This window comes from Macaca fascicularis, chromosome 19, assembly GCF_037993035.2.
Source record: "Macaca fascicularis isolate 582-1 chromosome 19, T2T-MFA8v1.1".
Classification (NCBI taxonomy): domain Eukaryota; kingdom Metazoa; phylum Chordata; class Mammalia; order Primates; family Cercopithecidae; genus Macaca; species Macaca fascicularis.
The window spans coordinates 8,075,918-8,090,861 of record NC_088393.1 but is presented as its reverse complement, the minus strand read 5'-3'; the positions used below and the strand labels follow the sequence as shown (position 1 = coordinate 8,090,861).

The 14,944-nt window shown below is 50.9% G+C and overlaps 1 protein-coding gene across 6 annotated transcripts in view; it reads right to left on the bottom strand.

Annotated features, from left to right (window-relative positions):
• ARHGEF18 (Rho/Rac guanine nucleotide exchange factor 18) overlaps window positions 1-13,174 on the bottom strand; it is a 133,905-nt gene extending 120,731 nt beyond the window's left edge. For 2 of the 6 annotated variants that reach the window (XM_065535138.1, XM_065535139.1), the window contains exons 1-2: window positions 9,637-9,927; window positions 9,401-9,457 (exon numbers count right to left, since the gene is read on the bottom strand). In XM_065535138.1, the coding sequence (XP_065391210.1) occupies window positions 9,401-9,457; window positions 9,637-9,916 (337 nt within the window). In that variant the 5' untranslated portion in view covers window positions 9,917-9,927. Of the gene's footprint in view, window positions 1-8,840; window positions 9,003-9,400; window positions 9,458-9,636; window positions 9,928-13,071 lie in introns of those variants that run through there. The other 4 variants (XM_074025612.1, XM_065535141.2, XM_015440594.3 and 1 more) reach the window with 4 other exon arrangements.
• Between the last annotated feature and the right edge of the window lie 1,770 nt (window positions 13,175-14,944).

Here is a 14,944-nt window from a genome sequence, read left to right as displayed (position 1 = left end):
TGACATTCAGAGCCCTTCCCAGCTTGTCCTCTTACCTCCCCCTCACACACATGCACCCCCAACTCACCATTCTCCTGGTATCTCTGTGCCGTTCCTACCACTCTTCCTGCCTGGCAGCTGAGGGCTCCGTCTCAGATCCTCTGCAGACAATTTTAGCCACAGGACTTTGGATTGCTCTGCCTAGCTCTTTATGGAAAAGGTTTGCTGATCCCTCCTCTAGAGCATGAGGTCTGTGAGGGCAGGGACTATATCTGACTCACTTTTACATCCCCAAGCTCCAAGGGGCAAAATCTTGTATCATCGCTTTCTATATGCCTGGCTTAGTGCTAAGCCCATCATGTACTTTTCATTCTTCTATACTCACAACAACTCTCTGAGTCCTCATTTTATAGAAAGGGAAACTGAGGTTTAGAGAGGGGCATTGACTTTACCAAGGCCATACCACTATGGTGTGAGGTAGAGCTGGGAGTCAAATTCAGGTATTTCTGAATTCAAAAAAGAGCTCACAATCACCAGGCTATCCTGTGCTGTGCTGGGTTGGACACAGAGTCAGTGCCCATACATTTGCTAGTGAATGGATAAATGGGTAGATAAATGGTTAGACGGCTGGATGGATGGATGGGTGAGTGGATGGTTGAATGGATGGGTGGATGTGTGGAAGGATGGATGGATGGATGAATGAGTGGATAGATGGATGGGTGAATGGTTGGATAGGCAGATGGATGGATAGGTGGATGGATGAATAAGTAGATAATTGGATGTATGAGTGGATGGGTGGATGGATAGGTAGATGGATGAATGGATGTTTGAATGGATGGATGGTTGGATGGATGGAAGAGTGCATGGATGGATGAATGGATGGATGGAGGGATGGAAGAGTGGATAAATGGGTGGGTGGATGGATGGAAGAATGGATGAATGGGTGGGTGTGTGGGTGGGTGGGTGGGTGGATGGATGGATGGATGGATGGATGGATGGATGGATGGATGGATGGCTGAAGAGTTGGCTGACTGGCTGGTTGGCTGGATAGATAGTTGGATGGCTGCATGGTTGCAGGGATGAATGGGTAGATAGTTGGATGGATAGGTTATATGGCAGTGTCCAGAGCCAGTGATGCATTACACTCAGGAGATGGCATTCTGAGGGGGTGAGGAAGGAGATGTAAAAGGAAGAGGGACAGAATTGTGGCAGAAGAGCCACACAGGAAGGAAACCAAGGTGAGCGAGGCACAGACTGCACTCATCAGACATGCACCAATAGATTGAGGAATGAATGAGAAAACGTGAGTGGAATGGTTAACGGGGGCAGTTGATGGGGGAAGGGGCACTGGGATCCTTCACTAAAAGTCTCAGTTCTCCTCTCCCAAGCCTTACTTGCCTCCCCAAGTCCAATCCCACCCTTTCCCCAGGAAATTCCTATTAGGTGCCCAGACAGCCAGTTACAGAGCTTAAGAGGGTGATAAAAAGGCCATTCTTCCCTGCTTTCCAAGGTTACTGACAAGAGACACGACGTGAGGGAGTCACTCTCCCAGGGGAGCTAAGCCAGAGGAGACATGAGGCCTCAGGGAAAGGGGCTCTGCTGGGGATGCATACTGCTCCCCACCCCCATGCTCCTCTCCAAGGAGCTGTCCATCAGCCTGGATTCAGGTCCCAGGCAGCCTCCTCCACTACCAGCCCCTGCAGCATCAGCCATAAAAGGGTTTAAGAGTCACTGTCAGTTCCCACAGCTCACTCCCCCACCTGCTGGCATATAAATCTCAGCCTCAATTGCCTGGGCAGGGAGACAGGGGGAGCTGAGCAGCCACAAGAGGGGCAGAACTTCTTAGGGACCTGGGTCACAGGCGGACACTTTGGTGATCCATGGCAGATACACTGATTCTTCAGGATCGCCATCCATCATGGGATCTAAAAACCCTCCCCAGGCACTCCAGCTGCCCACATTGGCAGCTTTGTTCATCGGTCAGAACACATCAAAGTGGCCTCAGACAGAATCCGCTTCAAATCCTGGTTCCTCCAGCATACACTTGCTGTGTGACCTTGAGCAAGTCACTCAACCTCTCTGAGCCCAACTTCATGAGAGCTCAACAGCTAGCAACAACTTCTATCCTGATGATGACTCTTCTATTGCATCCCAGTTCCCTAGGCCATCCTCTCTGCCCCTAACTCCAGCCCCTGGGTCCCCTGATACTCCCACCTGCTCCCTGACCCCAGCACAGCACCTGGTATGCAATGAGCCTTCAAGGATGGTCCGTGGAATGAACCAGCTAGTCAGTCTTCCCATTGGCCCCCTCCTTCATGAAAACTCATTGCTACCTTGAACAAGTACGTGGCTCATGCAGGTGATGGTGGCCGTGACTAACAAGTCATGCAGGCTGAGCGATGTGGCTGGCCTGACCAGGAGGGGCTCATATGGGCAGTGGGGAATGGGGGACAAGGAAGCTCACGAAGCAACGAGTGCATGACCAGCTCTTATGATATTGTCCGGCACTGTCCTCTCGTGCCCTGCGTACCTGGACATCATCTGGTTATCTTCAAGGGCTAAACTCTTGAGCATTAAGTGTCTCTTTGATGGCTGGGTGCGGTGGCTCACGCCTATAATCCTAGCACTTTGGGAGGCTGAGGCAGGTCGATCACCTGAGGTCAGGAGTTCGAGACCAGCCTGGTCAACATGGTGAAACCCCGTCTCTACTAAAAATACAAAAATTAGCCGGGTGTGGTGGGGGGGCACCTGTAATCCCAGCTACGCGAAAGGCTGAGGCAGGAGAAGCGCTTGAACCTGGGAGGCAGAGGTTGCAGCAGTGAACCAAGATCACGCTCTAGCCCCGGCGACCGAATGAGACTCGGTCTCAAAATAAATAAACAAATAAATAAAGAAGTGTCTCTCTTTGCAACAACAGTTCACTCAGACCTTTGATGATATAATAAAGGCTGTTACCAGTCCCCAAAGAGGTCACCTGAGGCCTGGGGACCCTGGGGGTTGAGAGAGCAGGCACCAGTCGATGTGTGTATGTATGTGTGTATGTATGTGTGTTTGAGTGAAGTGTGTGCCCAAGAGCCACTAATCCCCCCGTTTTTGTTTCTGCCCCGAGCCTCCTGTCCTGCACCTGGGCCAGAAACCCACAGTATCTAGGACCCCCAGGAAATCACTGGACTGCCCCTAAGGAGTTCAGCGGCTGAGTTAAGAGGGCGGACTTTCTTTCTGCAAATTTACCGCCTGAGACAAGTTCCTGGCCGAGTCTTGGGAGACATTGCCTCTGAAACAAGAAGGACCCCACAAGTCTGTGATAATTCCAGGGGGCCCTGGAGAATCAGGGGTCATGGAATCCAGGGCCGGTGCCAGCGAAGTCTGTACCCTGGCAAAGAAAAAGCTCGAAGGGGGTTGGCGGGCAGGCCGTCCTGGGATCCCCGCCTGGGTGGATGGCTCCCGCTGGTCACTGCCAGCTGCTTACCTCTCTTGAAGGCCCACCGCTTCAGCCACAGCTTGGAGAAGGCTGGCCAGGAGTGGTTGAGCACCGAGTCAGCCATGGGGGCCGTGCGTGCGTGCGTGTGAGAGCTCGAGTGTGAGCTGGGCTGGGAATCCCTGCCAGGACGGGGCTGCCAGTAAGAGAGGCGGAGACTGCCTCCAAGGTCTGCCAGATACATCAGCTGATAGAAGCCTGGGGCTTCAGCAGGGGGGCTGGGGTTTCCAGCTCAGGGGCCCAGGGACCCCTGGTTTGAGGCGAAGCCAAGCCCTTTAGCACCCTCTGTCCCTTAAACCCAGTCCTACAAGTCTCTTACCCTGGCTGGACAAGACAATCTTAGGGAAATACAAATACCACCTGGGTCCTATGGGGAGCCTGGGTGTGCATGGATGTCTGAGTGTTTGTGTGTGCGTGCGTGCCATCGTCTCGGTGGGTTTGATGATGCATTTACATGTTTAGAGAACACATGTTTCAGGGTTAGTTCTGAATATTAACTTGTCAATGTGGGGTGTATTTGATTATCTAGATAGTTTTAAAAGTGTCTCTGTGATTGTGTGTGCGTGTGTGTGTGTGTGTGAGAGAGAGAGAGAGAGAGAGAGAGACTGAGAATGCCCATTTGTATCTGTGGGGTCAGATCCACCTGCATGACTCATCTGTGTCTTGGGGAGATCTGTTTCTAGTATCTGTGAGGTGGTCTTGGTGTCTGCCTGGGTTTCTATGTTTCTACATATTTGTGTCTTCATCTGTTTCTGTTTTTTTGTTTGTTTGTTTGTTTTGAGACGGGGTCTTGCTCTGTCACTCAGGCTGGAGTGCAATGGCGTGATCACAGCTCACTGCAGCCTCCAACTCCTGGGCTCAAGGGATCCTCCGGCCTCAGCCTCCTGAGTAGCTAGGACTACAGGTGTGTGCCACCACACTGGCTAAGTTTTTTTTTGTTTTGTTTTTGTTTTTTGTAGAGCTGGGGTCTCACTATGTTGCCCAGGCTGGTCTCGAAACTCCTGAGCGCAAGCGATCCTCCTGCTGTGGCCTCCCAAAGTGCTGGGATTACAGGCATGAGTCACACCACCTTTCTCTCTGTACCCAAGTGTAGGATATGGTCTGTGTGTCAACGAGTGCTCATCTGTGCAGGTGCTGCCCCCTGCTGGTGGAAGCTCCTTTATCAGCATCTTCACTCCTTGCGTCTGAAAAATCCCTACTTCAAATCCTGGCTTCAAATCCCAGCTCCTCCATCACGTACTTGCTGTGTGACTCCCTCCTGCAGTCCCCTAATCCTTTACATTACTTCCCAGCCCCAAATCACCCCCAGCCCCAAATCAGCCTCCCAAAGTGCTGGGATAACAGGCATGAGCCGCCGCTCCCGGTCTGTTATTTTTTAACTTTCATTTTTGACACAGGATCTCACTCTGTTACCCAGGCTGGAGTAGTGTGATCTATAGCTCACTGCAGCCTCGAACCCCTTGGCTCAAGCAATCCTCTTGCCTCAGGCTCCTGAGCAGCTGGGAATATACGCGCATGCTATCACACATGGCTATTTTTTTTTGCTTTTAATTTTTTTGTAGGGATGGGGTCTTCTACGTTGCCCAGGCTGGTCTCAAACTCTGAACTTCAAGTGACCTCCACCCTTCCAAAGTGTTGGGATTACAGGCGTGAGCCATGGCACCCAGCCAAATCTCACATTAAAGATGCAACAGGGGTATCTATTTCTTTTTTTTTTTTTTTTTTTTTGAGACGGAGTCTCGCTCTGTCGCCCAGGCTGGAGTGCAGTGGCCGGATCTCAGCTCACTGCAAGCTCCGCCTCCTGGGTTTACGCCATTCTCCTGCCTCAGCCTCCCGAGTAGCTGGGACTACAGGCGCCCGCCACCTCGCCCGGCTAGTTTTTTTGTATTTTTAGTAGAGACGGGGTTTCACCATGTTAGCCAGGATGGTCTCGATCTCCTGACCTTGTGATCCGCCCGTCTTGGCCTCCCAAAGTGCTGGGATTACAGGCTTGAGCCACCGCGCCCGGCCAGGGGTATCTATTTCTTTTCTTTTCTTTTTCCTTCTCTCTCTCTCTCTGTTTTTTGTTTTTTGTTTTTTTTTTTTGTTTTGTTTGTTTGTTTGTTTAGACAAAGTCTCACTCTGTCACCCCAGGCTGGAGTTCAGTGGTGCGATCTCAGCTTACGGCAACCTCCAACCTCCAACTCCCGAATTCAAGCGATTCTCCTGCCTCAGCCTCCCAAGTAGCTGGGATCACAGGCGTGCACCACCATGCCCAGCTAATTTTTGTATTTTTAGTAGAGGCAGGCTTTCACCATGTTGGCCAGACTGGTCTTGAACTCCTAACCTCAGGTGATCCTCGGCCTCCCAAAGTGCTGGGATTACAGGTGTGAGCCACTGCACCCAGTTAAGTGTCACTTTTAAAAATACAACAGGGTATCTACTTCTCTTTCTTTTCTTTCTTTCTTTCTTTCTTTTTTTTTTTTTTTTTTTTTTTGAGATGGAGTTTCACTTTTGTTGCCCAGGCCGGAATGCAATGGTGCAATCTCGGCTCACTGCAACCTCTGCCTCCCAGGTTCAAGTGATTCTCCTGCCTCAGCCTCCCAAGTAGCTGGGATTACAGGCACCCGCCACCACGTCTGGCTAATTTTTTGTATTCTTAGTAGAGACGGGGCTTCACCATATTGGCCTGGCTGGTCTCGAACTCCCGACCTCAGGTGATCCAACTGCCTCGGCCTCACAAAGTGCTGAGATTACAGGCGTGAGCCACTGCACCCAGCTGGAATATCTGTTTCTAATGATGGCAGGCTAGCTTATTGCAGATTTATCCTCCCACCAAGAACAAAGAGAAAAGCTGGACAAAACTGGAAGAGTAAAAAACCACCCTTGCTTGGAAGGCATTGGCAGTCAGATTTGGAAGAATCACAGCCCTGGAAAGAAAGGAAACCTTGGGGCTGGATGCAGTGTTTCACATCTGTAATTCCAGAACTTTGGGAGGCCAAGGCAGTCAAATCACCTGAGGTCAGGAGTTCAAGACCAGCCTGGCCAATATGGTGAAACCCTGTCTCTACTAAAAATACAAAATTAGCCAGGCATAGTGGTGGGTGCTTGTAATCCCAGCTACTCGGGAGGCTGAGGCAGGAGAATCGCTCGAACCTGGGAAGCAGAGGTTGTGATGACCCAAGGTCATGCCACTGCACTCCAGCTTAGATGACACAGCGAGACTCCATCCCCCCCCCCCAAAAAAAAGGAAACCTGGGAAAGTGAGAAGGACATAATGATGCAGTGCTTTTCTCTCACAAACAAGTTGTTGATTTGAACACAGTTCTTGAGTGAGTGGGAGGCAGACCAGAAAAAGCCTGAGAAGCTGAATGTAGCTCTTAGCAATCTTATGTTGGGGAAATAAACATTGGAATTCAGGGTCCACAAAGAGGAGGTGATTGAGATGCCTAAAAGACTACACCCTAGGAGCAAGGAGGGACCAGACATAGACTAGCCCTCACCAAGAGCAAAATCCATCTTGAAGTCAGCGTAGGTCATAATCAGATTAAAGTGATCTTTCCTTTCTCTAACTGCCTGCCCAAAGCAAAAGTAAACCCTCTACGGAGAAGAATGACACCATAAAGAGACACAAATGATCCCTATTGTTTTTCACAAACAAGGCCTGGCATTTAATCAAAGACTACCAGGCATACTAGAAGACAGAGCCTCATACCAAAAAACAAGAAGAAAAACAGACAATAGCAACAGCCCTACAGGAGATAAAGAGGTTAGAATTAAAAATACAACAGGCCGGGTGCAGTGGCTTACATCTGTAATCCCAGCACTTTGGGAGGCCAAGGCAGGCAGATCACCTGAGGTCAGGAGTTCAAGACCAGCCTGGGTAACATGGTGAAACCCCATCTCTACTAAAACTACAAAAATTAGCCAGGTGTGGTGGTGCACACTTATAATCCCAGCTACTCAGGACGCTGAGGCAGGAGAAGTGTTTGAACCCAGGACGTGGAGGTTGCAGTGACCTGAGACTGTGCCACTGCACTCCAGCCTGGGCGACTCTATCTCAAAAAAAAAAAAAAAGAGAGAGAGAGAGAGAGAATACAGTAGCATATGACACAGGGATGGGTGGATGGGATCCTCAAGAAGTCCACTCTAGCACACTTGCTTACAGATTGAGATCCACTATGGGTGTGACACAGAACATTTCAGAAGATGGTGGGGACTGCTCAGGAAGGAAGGCTTAGGGACAAGGTCAGAGTATGAAGGTATAGGTGAGGCTGACAATGTTTTCTGATCTGTCACGTGCCAGACACTGCACTAAGATCTCACAGACAAAACTTCCTAACAGGCTGAGCGAGGCGGCTCATGCCTGTAATCCCAGCACTTTGGGAGCCCAAGGCAGGAGGATCACCTGAGGTCAGGAGCTCAAGACCAGTTTAGCTAATATGGTGAAACCCTGTCTCTACTAAAAATACAAAACTTAGCCGGGCGTGGTGGTGGGTGCCTGTAATCCCAGCTACTTGGGAGGCTGAGGCAGGAGAATTGCTTAAACCCGGGAGGTGGAGGTTGCAGTGAGCCGAGATTGCACCAATGTACTCTAGCCTGGGTGATAGAGCAAGGCTGTGTCTCCAACACACACACACACACACACACACACACACACACACACACACCCCAAAAACTCATAACGGCCTTTTAACAGATGAGCAAACAAAAGCTCAGAGCAGTTAATTCATTTGCCCAAGGCCACAGAGAGGACAGGGAACTGGGATTTGAACGCCCGGCTGTCCAACACGGTCACCATATCATCTACAACAGTATTGACCATCAGCATATGCCCATCCCTGTGTCACGGGCTGGGGGATGGCCAGGGAGGCCTGGAGACAGCCCAGACTAGAAGCACCGACGTGTTTGCAGTTGGCATCTACTGGGTCTTCAAGGAATAGTGAAAAGGCTGCCTCTACCAGGAAGCCCTCCCAGAGTGACTCCCAGTCACAACAAGGGAGTTGAAACGTGGCTGATTATGAGGGTAACCCTTTCCTGACCTCCTTTGGTTATCAGGTTCTTTTCTCAGAACTGCAGGTGACCTGGCCTTGGAGCATCAGCCCCCAGAGTCACTCACCGGCTCCATCCTCTCTGCCCCAGCTGTCCACTCTTAACTAGACTCACTCCCTCCTGGTTCTGGGGCCACCTTCCTAGACCTCAGGGTGCCTGAAGCCCGCCCTGCAGCACTGGGGGCCGGCAGGAAACAACAGACTGGGTGTGCCCAGCAGAAACCGCAACCTTCCTCCCCTCCCCACCCCCCACCCCTGGTCCCAGGCAGGCGGTGGTGCGGGAGGCCCCCTAAGAGGCGGCCACGAGAGGAGCCAGGGGATGCCTCCCAAGCAGGAGAACTCAGAACCTTCACCTGGAGGAAGGCTGCCTGGGGAGGGTCGTGCACTCTGAATGATCTCAGATCAGGACAAGACCCTTCTCAGGGCCGGTTCTCAGCCTTCGGCCTTAAGTGTGAGTTTGTTTTGACGGTGGATTCAGAATCTGCATCAGGGAGGTTCATGGGGTGCCCCGGAATCTGCAGTTTAAGATGCAAAGGGCACCTGAGCCTTTGCCACAGCTCCCCCATTCATTCTCTGTCTCCTGTCTCCATGCCGGAGGGCCTTGGCTACAAGGAGGTCTATCTTCCTTTCTTTTTCTTTTCTTTTCTTTTTTTTGAGACTGAGAGACTCACTTCAACCTCGGCCTCCCAGATTCAAGCCATTCTCCTGCCTCAGCCTCCTGAGTAGCTGGGACTACAGCCGCCCGCCACCACGCCTGGCTAATTTTTGTATTTTTAGTAGAGACGGGGTTTCACCATGTTGGCTAGGCTGGTCTCCAACTCTTGACCTCAAGTGATCCACCCTCCTCGGCCTCCCAAAGTGCTAGGATTACAGGTGTGAGCCACCACGCCCGGCCTCCACCTCCCTTTCTTACCTGGTGGCCCCTCACGGATCCCCGTCCCCTGGGGTGACCTCTTATGACCACAGATCTCTGCACAAAGAACGTAAGGGTCAAACAGCTTCCCCCACCCACTCAGGAAGCAAGCTGACTGCAAGGGGGAGAGAGGCAGTGATGTCTGTCTGCTCGCTGTCCCCTGAGACTTCCCAGACCCCACCACCACTCTGTCCCGATGGGTGCGTCTCTCTCCACTTCCCAGGATATGTACTCACCAGATGGAGCTCGGTTCTTCGACCTGTAGGCACCCAGCCTGGCTACCAGCTCCTGCAGCCCCCATGACCTATGGCCAGGGTTTCGATCTGGCCCAAGGGTAGAGCCTCGGATAACCACAGAGTGGCCCAACAGCACCTCGACTTCCTCTTTTTCAACTGCCTGCCTGCATGCTCGCCACTCTGCTCCCAGCTGCAGGCCAATCGAGGAGCCTAAGAAGAGTACAGAGGATGGGGGTTCTAGAGGAAGAGAGCCCTGCTCCCACCCCTCAGCCCTGTGCATGCAGGTGTCTTGAGGAGGAGGCGTGGGGAGCTGGGGGGGAGGCCCAGCATCCTCAACCCACACCCAGCAGCTTCCTGTGGAACCAACTGCTGGAGAGAAACAGGGTGTGGGGGCCTCACCCAGGCACATGGGTATATAGACAGCAACATACAGGGACATGCAAGTCATGTGTATCCGTAGAGACTCAGGCACCCAGACGAACCCCAGCATGGTGGGTACACACAGAGAGACAGAAACACACATAGTTACATTGTTACGTGGGTACCTGGAAACTGGTGGAACAACATGGTGTGCTGGTAATGTTTAACAACCACCTCTCCGATTTGTAGCCATTGCCAATTCTCCTGGTGTAAACACCCCCAGCATGGCTGATTTCACCTACCAATCATGTCACCAAGCATAGAGTTGATAGGAAATGCTCAAATTTGGCTTTAAAAAAAAAAAACAAACAAAAAAAAACGTTTATTTTATTTTTAGAGATAGGGTCTCATTCTGTCATCCAGTCTGGAGTGCAGTGGAGAAATCAGAGCTCACTGCAGACTCAATCTCTTGGGCTCAAGTGATCCTTTGGCTTCAGCCTCCTGAGTAGTTGAGATTACAGGCACATGCCACCATGCCTGGCTAAGTTTTTTGTTTATAGATAATTTATGTATAATTTGTATATACTTTATATATAATTATGTATAAATTATATATAGACTTCATAAAATTTATATGTAATTATTATATATATATATTTTTTGAGACAGGCTCTCACTCTGTCATCCAGGCTGGAGTGCAGTGGGGGCAATTTTGGTTCATTGCAACCTCTGTCTCCTGGGCTCAAGTGATCCCCCCACCTCCGCCTCCTGAGTAGCTGGGACCACAGGCACACATCACCAGGCTGGCAATTTTTTTTTTTTTGGTTTGTACTTTTAGTAGAGACAGGGTCTCACCATATTGCCCAGGCTGGTCTCGAACTCCTGGGCTCAACCAATCCACCCACCTTGGCCTCCCAAAGTGCTGGGATTAGAGATGTAAGCCACTGCGCCCAGCCTAATTTGTTTTTTTTTTTTTTTTTTGGTAGAGACAGGGATTTTACTATGTTTCCCAGGCTGGTCTTGAACTCGTGGGCTCAAGCAATCCTCCCACCTTGGCCTCCCACAGTGCTGGGATTATAGGCATGAGCCATGATGCCCCACAAAACTTGGCTTTTGAGCTGGCTTCAGCCTGTCACTGGAGTGGGTGCTCTACAAAAAATTTAAAAATTAGCCAGATGTGGTGGTGCCTGCCTGCAGTCCCAGCTGCTACAGAGGCTGAGGTGGGAGGATCACTAGAGCCCAGGTGTTCAAAGCTGCAGTGAGCTTGATTGTGCCACCATACTCCAGCCTAGGTGACAGAGTGAAATCCCATTTTTTTTAAAAGAAGGTTAAATGGTAAATGTTATGTTATGCCTATTTTACCACATTTAATCACTTTAACATTATTTTTGTTGCATTTTCCATAATCTGTGCTTTTTTCCTTTTCCTTTTCCTTTTTTTCTTTTCTTTTTTTTTTTTTTTGAGATAGAGTCTTGTTCTGTTGCCCAGGCTGGAGTGCAATGGTGCAATCTCGGCTCACTGCAACCTCCGCCTCCTGGGTTCAAGCGATTCTCCTGCCTCAGCCTCCCAGGTAGCTGGGATTACAGTCACCCACCACCACACCAGGATAATTTTTTTGTATTTTTAGTAGAGATGGGATTTCACTATGTTGGCCAGGCCGGTCTCGAACTCCTGACCTCAGAGGATTCTCCCACCTTGGCCTCCGGAAGTGCTGGGGTTACAGGTGTGAGCCATCACACCTGGCCTTACAATCTATGCTTTCGATGTTGCTTTTGCCTACGGAACCTGTTTGGTAGAAATATTATATAATGGGTGCTGCTGCCCATCTCTTTCTGACTCACTGTTCAGTGGCACCATTCGAAATTGGCTGTGGTGAGAGTATTTACACCATGAGAACTGGCAACACTGTAAATCAGTGCTTTCCACTGAAGAGGTTCAACATTTACCAGCACACTCCTGCACAGCAGCGCACACAGATGGTTTTGGGACACCGCACAATCGGACCTCACACACGGTCACACGTAGGCACAGGGACTCACAGAGGCAGGTACAAATGTGCACATCTACATGTAGGACGCCCCCCCCCCCACACACAGAGAACACGAGACACATACACAGGCACAACAGAGCACAATAGCCCTGCACAACAGGACTGTAGGCTCCTGGAAACACGAAGCTCAAGTGCACACCCAGAGGACACACAAGGAGATGCAAACACACACACGTGTGCTCATGGACACAACTTCACACCAGATCATGCAATGTCATGTGGACACGCAGAATGGGCATGCAGACACACACACACACACACACACACCCCAAACACCCCTGACATGCACGTGGACTCACAATCACAGTCACACAGAACACACACACACACACCAAACACCCCTGACATGCACGTGGACTCACAATCACAGTCACACAGAACACACACACACACACACACACGAGCAGATGCTGCTGGCCAGGTGCGGTGGCTCACACCTGTAATCCCAGCACTTTGGGAGGCCGAGGTGGATGGATCACCTGAGGTCAGGAGTTCAAGACCAGCCTGGTCAACATGGGGGAAAACCCGTTTCTACTAAAAATATAAAAATTAGCTGGGTGTGGTGGCAGGTGCCTGTAATCCCAGCTACTCGGGAGGCCGAGGCAGGAGAACAACTTGAACCCGGGAGTCGGAGGTTGCAGTGAGTCAAGATCGTGCCCCTGCACTCCAGCCTGGGCGACAGAGCGAGACTCCATCTCAAACAACAAACGAAAACAAAACAACAACAAAAAGGAACAGATGCTGGCCACCTCTGAGAACACCTATGGAGACACTGACTTGCACACTGGTTGCCACAGGACCCCTCAAAGTCACAAACACACAGGCCCGAAAGCCCTCACCACAAACACTCACTGACCCATAGCTCCACGCTTGTCCCCAGGGACACACGTGGGGCCGTCCAGAGAATCACAGCAACGAGACACACACAGGACACGGGGGACACAGACGTACACAGATCTGCACACACCCATTCTGTAACCAACTGATTATTTCTTTCAGCCAACATGCATTTATCAAGCACCTACTGTATGCCAGGCACTGTGGCAGGTGAACAAGACAGACACAGACCCCTGCTCTGCAGGAGCTCCAGCCGGGGGAGGCAAACCGTGAATCAGGAAACACAACTATGAGATAAATTCAGGTCCTGTGAATTGCCGCAGCAGGAAGTAAACAGAGTGATGTGACAGAGTGGGTGGGGGAGGTTCACGCTTTAGCCAGGAAGGTCAGGGAAGGCCGTTTGAGCTGAGGTCTGTAAGCTCAGAAGAAGTCAGGAATATAAATCAATGTCTAGCCGGGTGTGGTGGCTCACACCTGTAATCCCAGCACTTTGGGAGGCCAAGGCGGGCAGATCACATGAGATCAGGAGTTCGAGACCAGGCTGGCCAACATGGGGAAACCCCATCTCTTCTAAAAATACAAAAATTAGCTGGGTGTGGTGGCGTCCACCTGTAATTCCAGCTATTAGGGAGGTTGAGGCAGAAGAATCACTTGAACCCGGGAGGCAGAGGCTGCAGTGAGCCGAGATCGTGCTACTGCACTCCAACCTGGGTGATAGAGTGAGATCCGGTCTCAAGAAAAGAAAAAAAAAAAAAAAACATCTAGCGGAAAGTTATTCTGGGTGGTAGAAACTGCCAGGGCAAAGGCTTGGAGGCAAGACTGAGCTTAGGGTGTTTGAGGAACAGGAGGAAGCAGGCGTGGCTGGAGCCAGGCTGGAGGAGACTGTCATAGGACCCCAAGTACTGGGATTAAAAATGGGAGCCACCGCACCTGCCCTTTTCTTCCACTTTTGATAGAGACATGGCAGAGTGAAATATTTCTGTGTGGTAGAAATATTCTGTGCTGGGCCGGGCGCGGTGGCTCAAGCCTGTAATCCCAGCACTTTGGGAGCCCAAGGCGGGCGGATCACGAGGTCAGGAGATCGAGACCATCCTGGCTAACATGGTGAAACCCCGTCTCTACTAAAAAATACAAAAAACTAGCCGGGCGAGGTGGTGGGCGCCTGTAGTCCCAGCTACTCGGGAGGCTGAGGCAGGAGAATGGCGTGAACCTGGGAGGCGGGGCTTGCAGTGAGCTGAGATCCGGCCACTGCACTCCAGCCTGGGTGACAGAGCGAGACTCCGTCTCAAAAAAAAAACAAAAACAAATATTCTGTGCTGTTTGGGAGTGCCGTCCACACTTCCTGTCTATGCTTCCCCACTCTCTGAGCCCTGGACTCTGTCCCCACTGCCCCTTGGACACCTGACACTGGCCTCCTGGAGGCTGAATGCAGAGGCCACCCCTCAGCTGTGCACACCTGGCTCCTTTCCTTCCCTTCTACCACCCTGTCCAGCCTGCAGAGAGGGCCGCCACCTGCTCTACCCTTTACTGCTTGTGTTGGTGGGAAAAGACACACAACATAAAATTTACCCTTTTACCTTTTTTGTTGTTGTTGTTGAGACGGAGTCTCGCTCTGCCGCCCAGTCTGGAGTGCATGGAGTGCAGTGGCAGGATCTCGACTCACCATCACGTAACCCCCGCCTCCCAGGTTCAAGCAATTCTCCTGCCTCGGCCTCCCGAGTAGCTGGGATTACAGGCACCTGCCACGACACCTGGCTAACGTTTTGTATTTTTAGTAGAGATGGGGTTTCATCCTGTTGGCCAGACTGGTCTTGAACTCCTGACCTCAAGAGATCTGCCCGCCTTGGCCCCCCAAAGTGCTGGCATTACAGGCGTGAGCCAGCATGCCTAGCCTTAACCATTATTTTTTTAATTTAAAAGATGATTTTTAAAATGTGTATACATTTAAGGAGTATAAAGGCAATTTTATTACATGGATAGATTGCACAGCAGGAAGCCTGGGCATTAGTGTAACCAACACCCAAGTAATGTCCATTGTACCCATTAAGTCATTTCTCATCC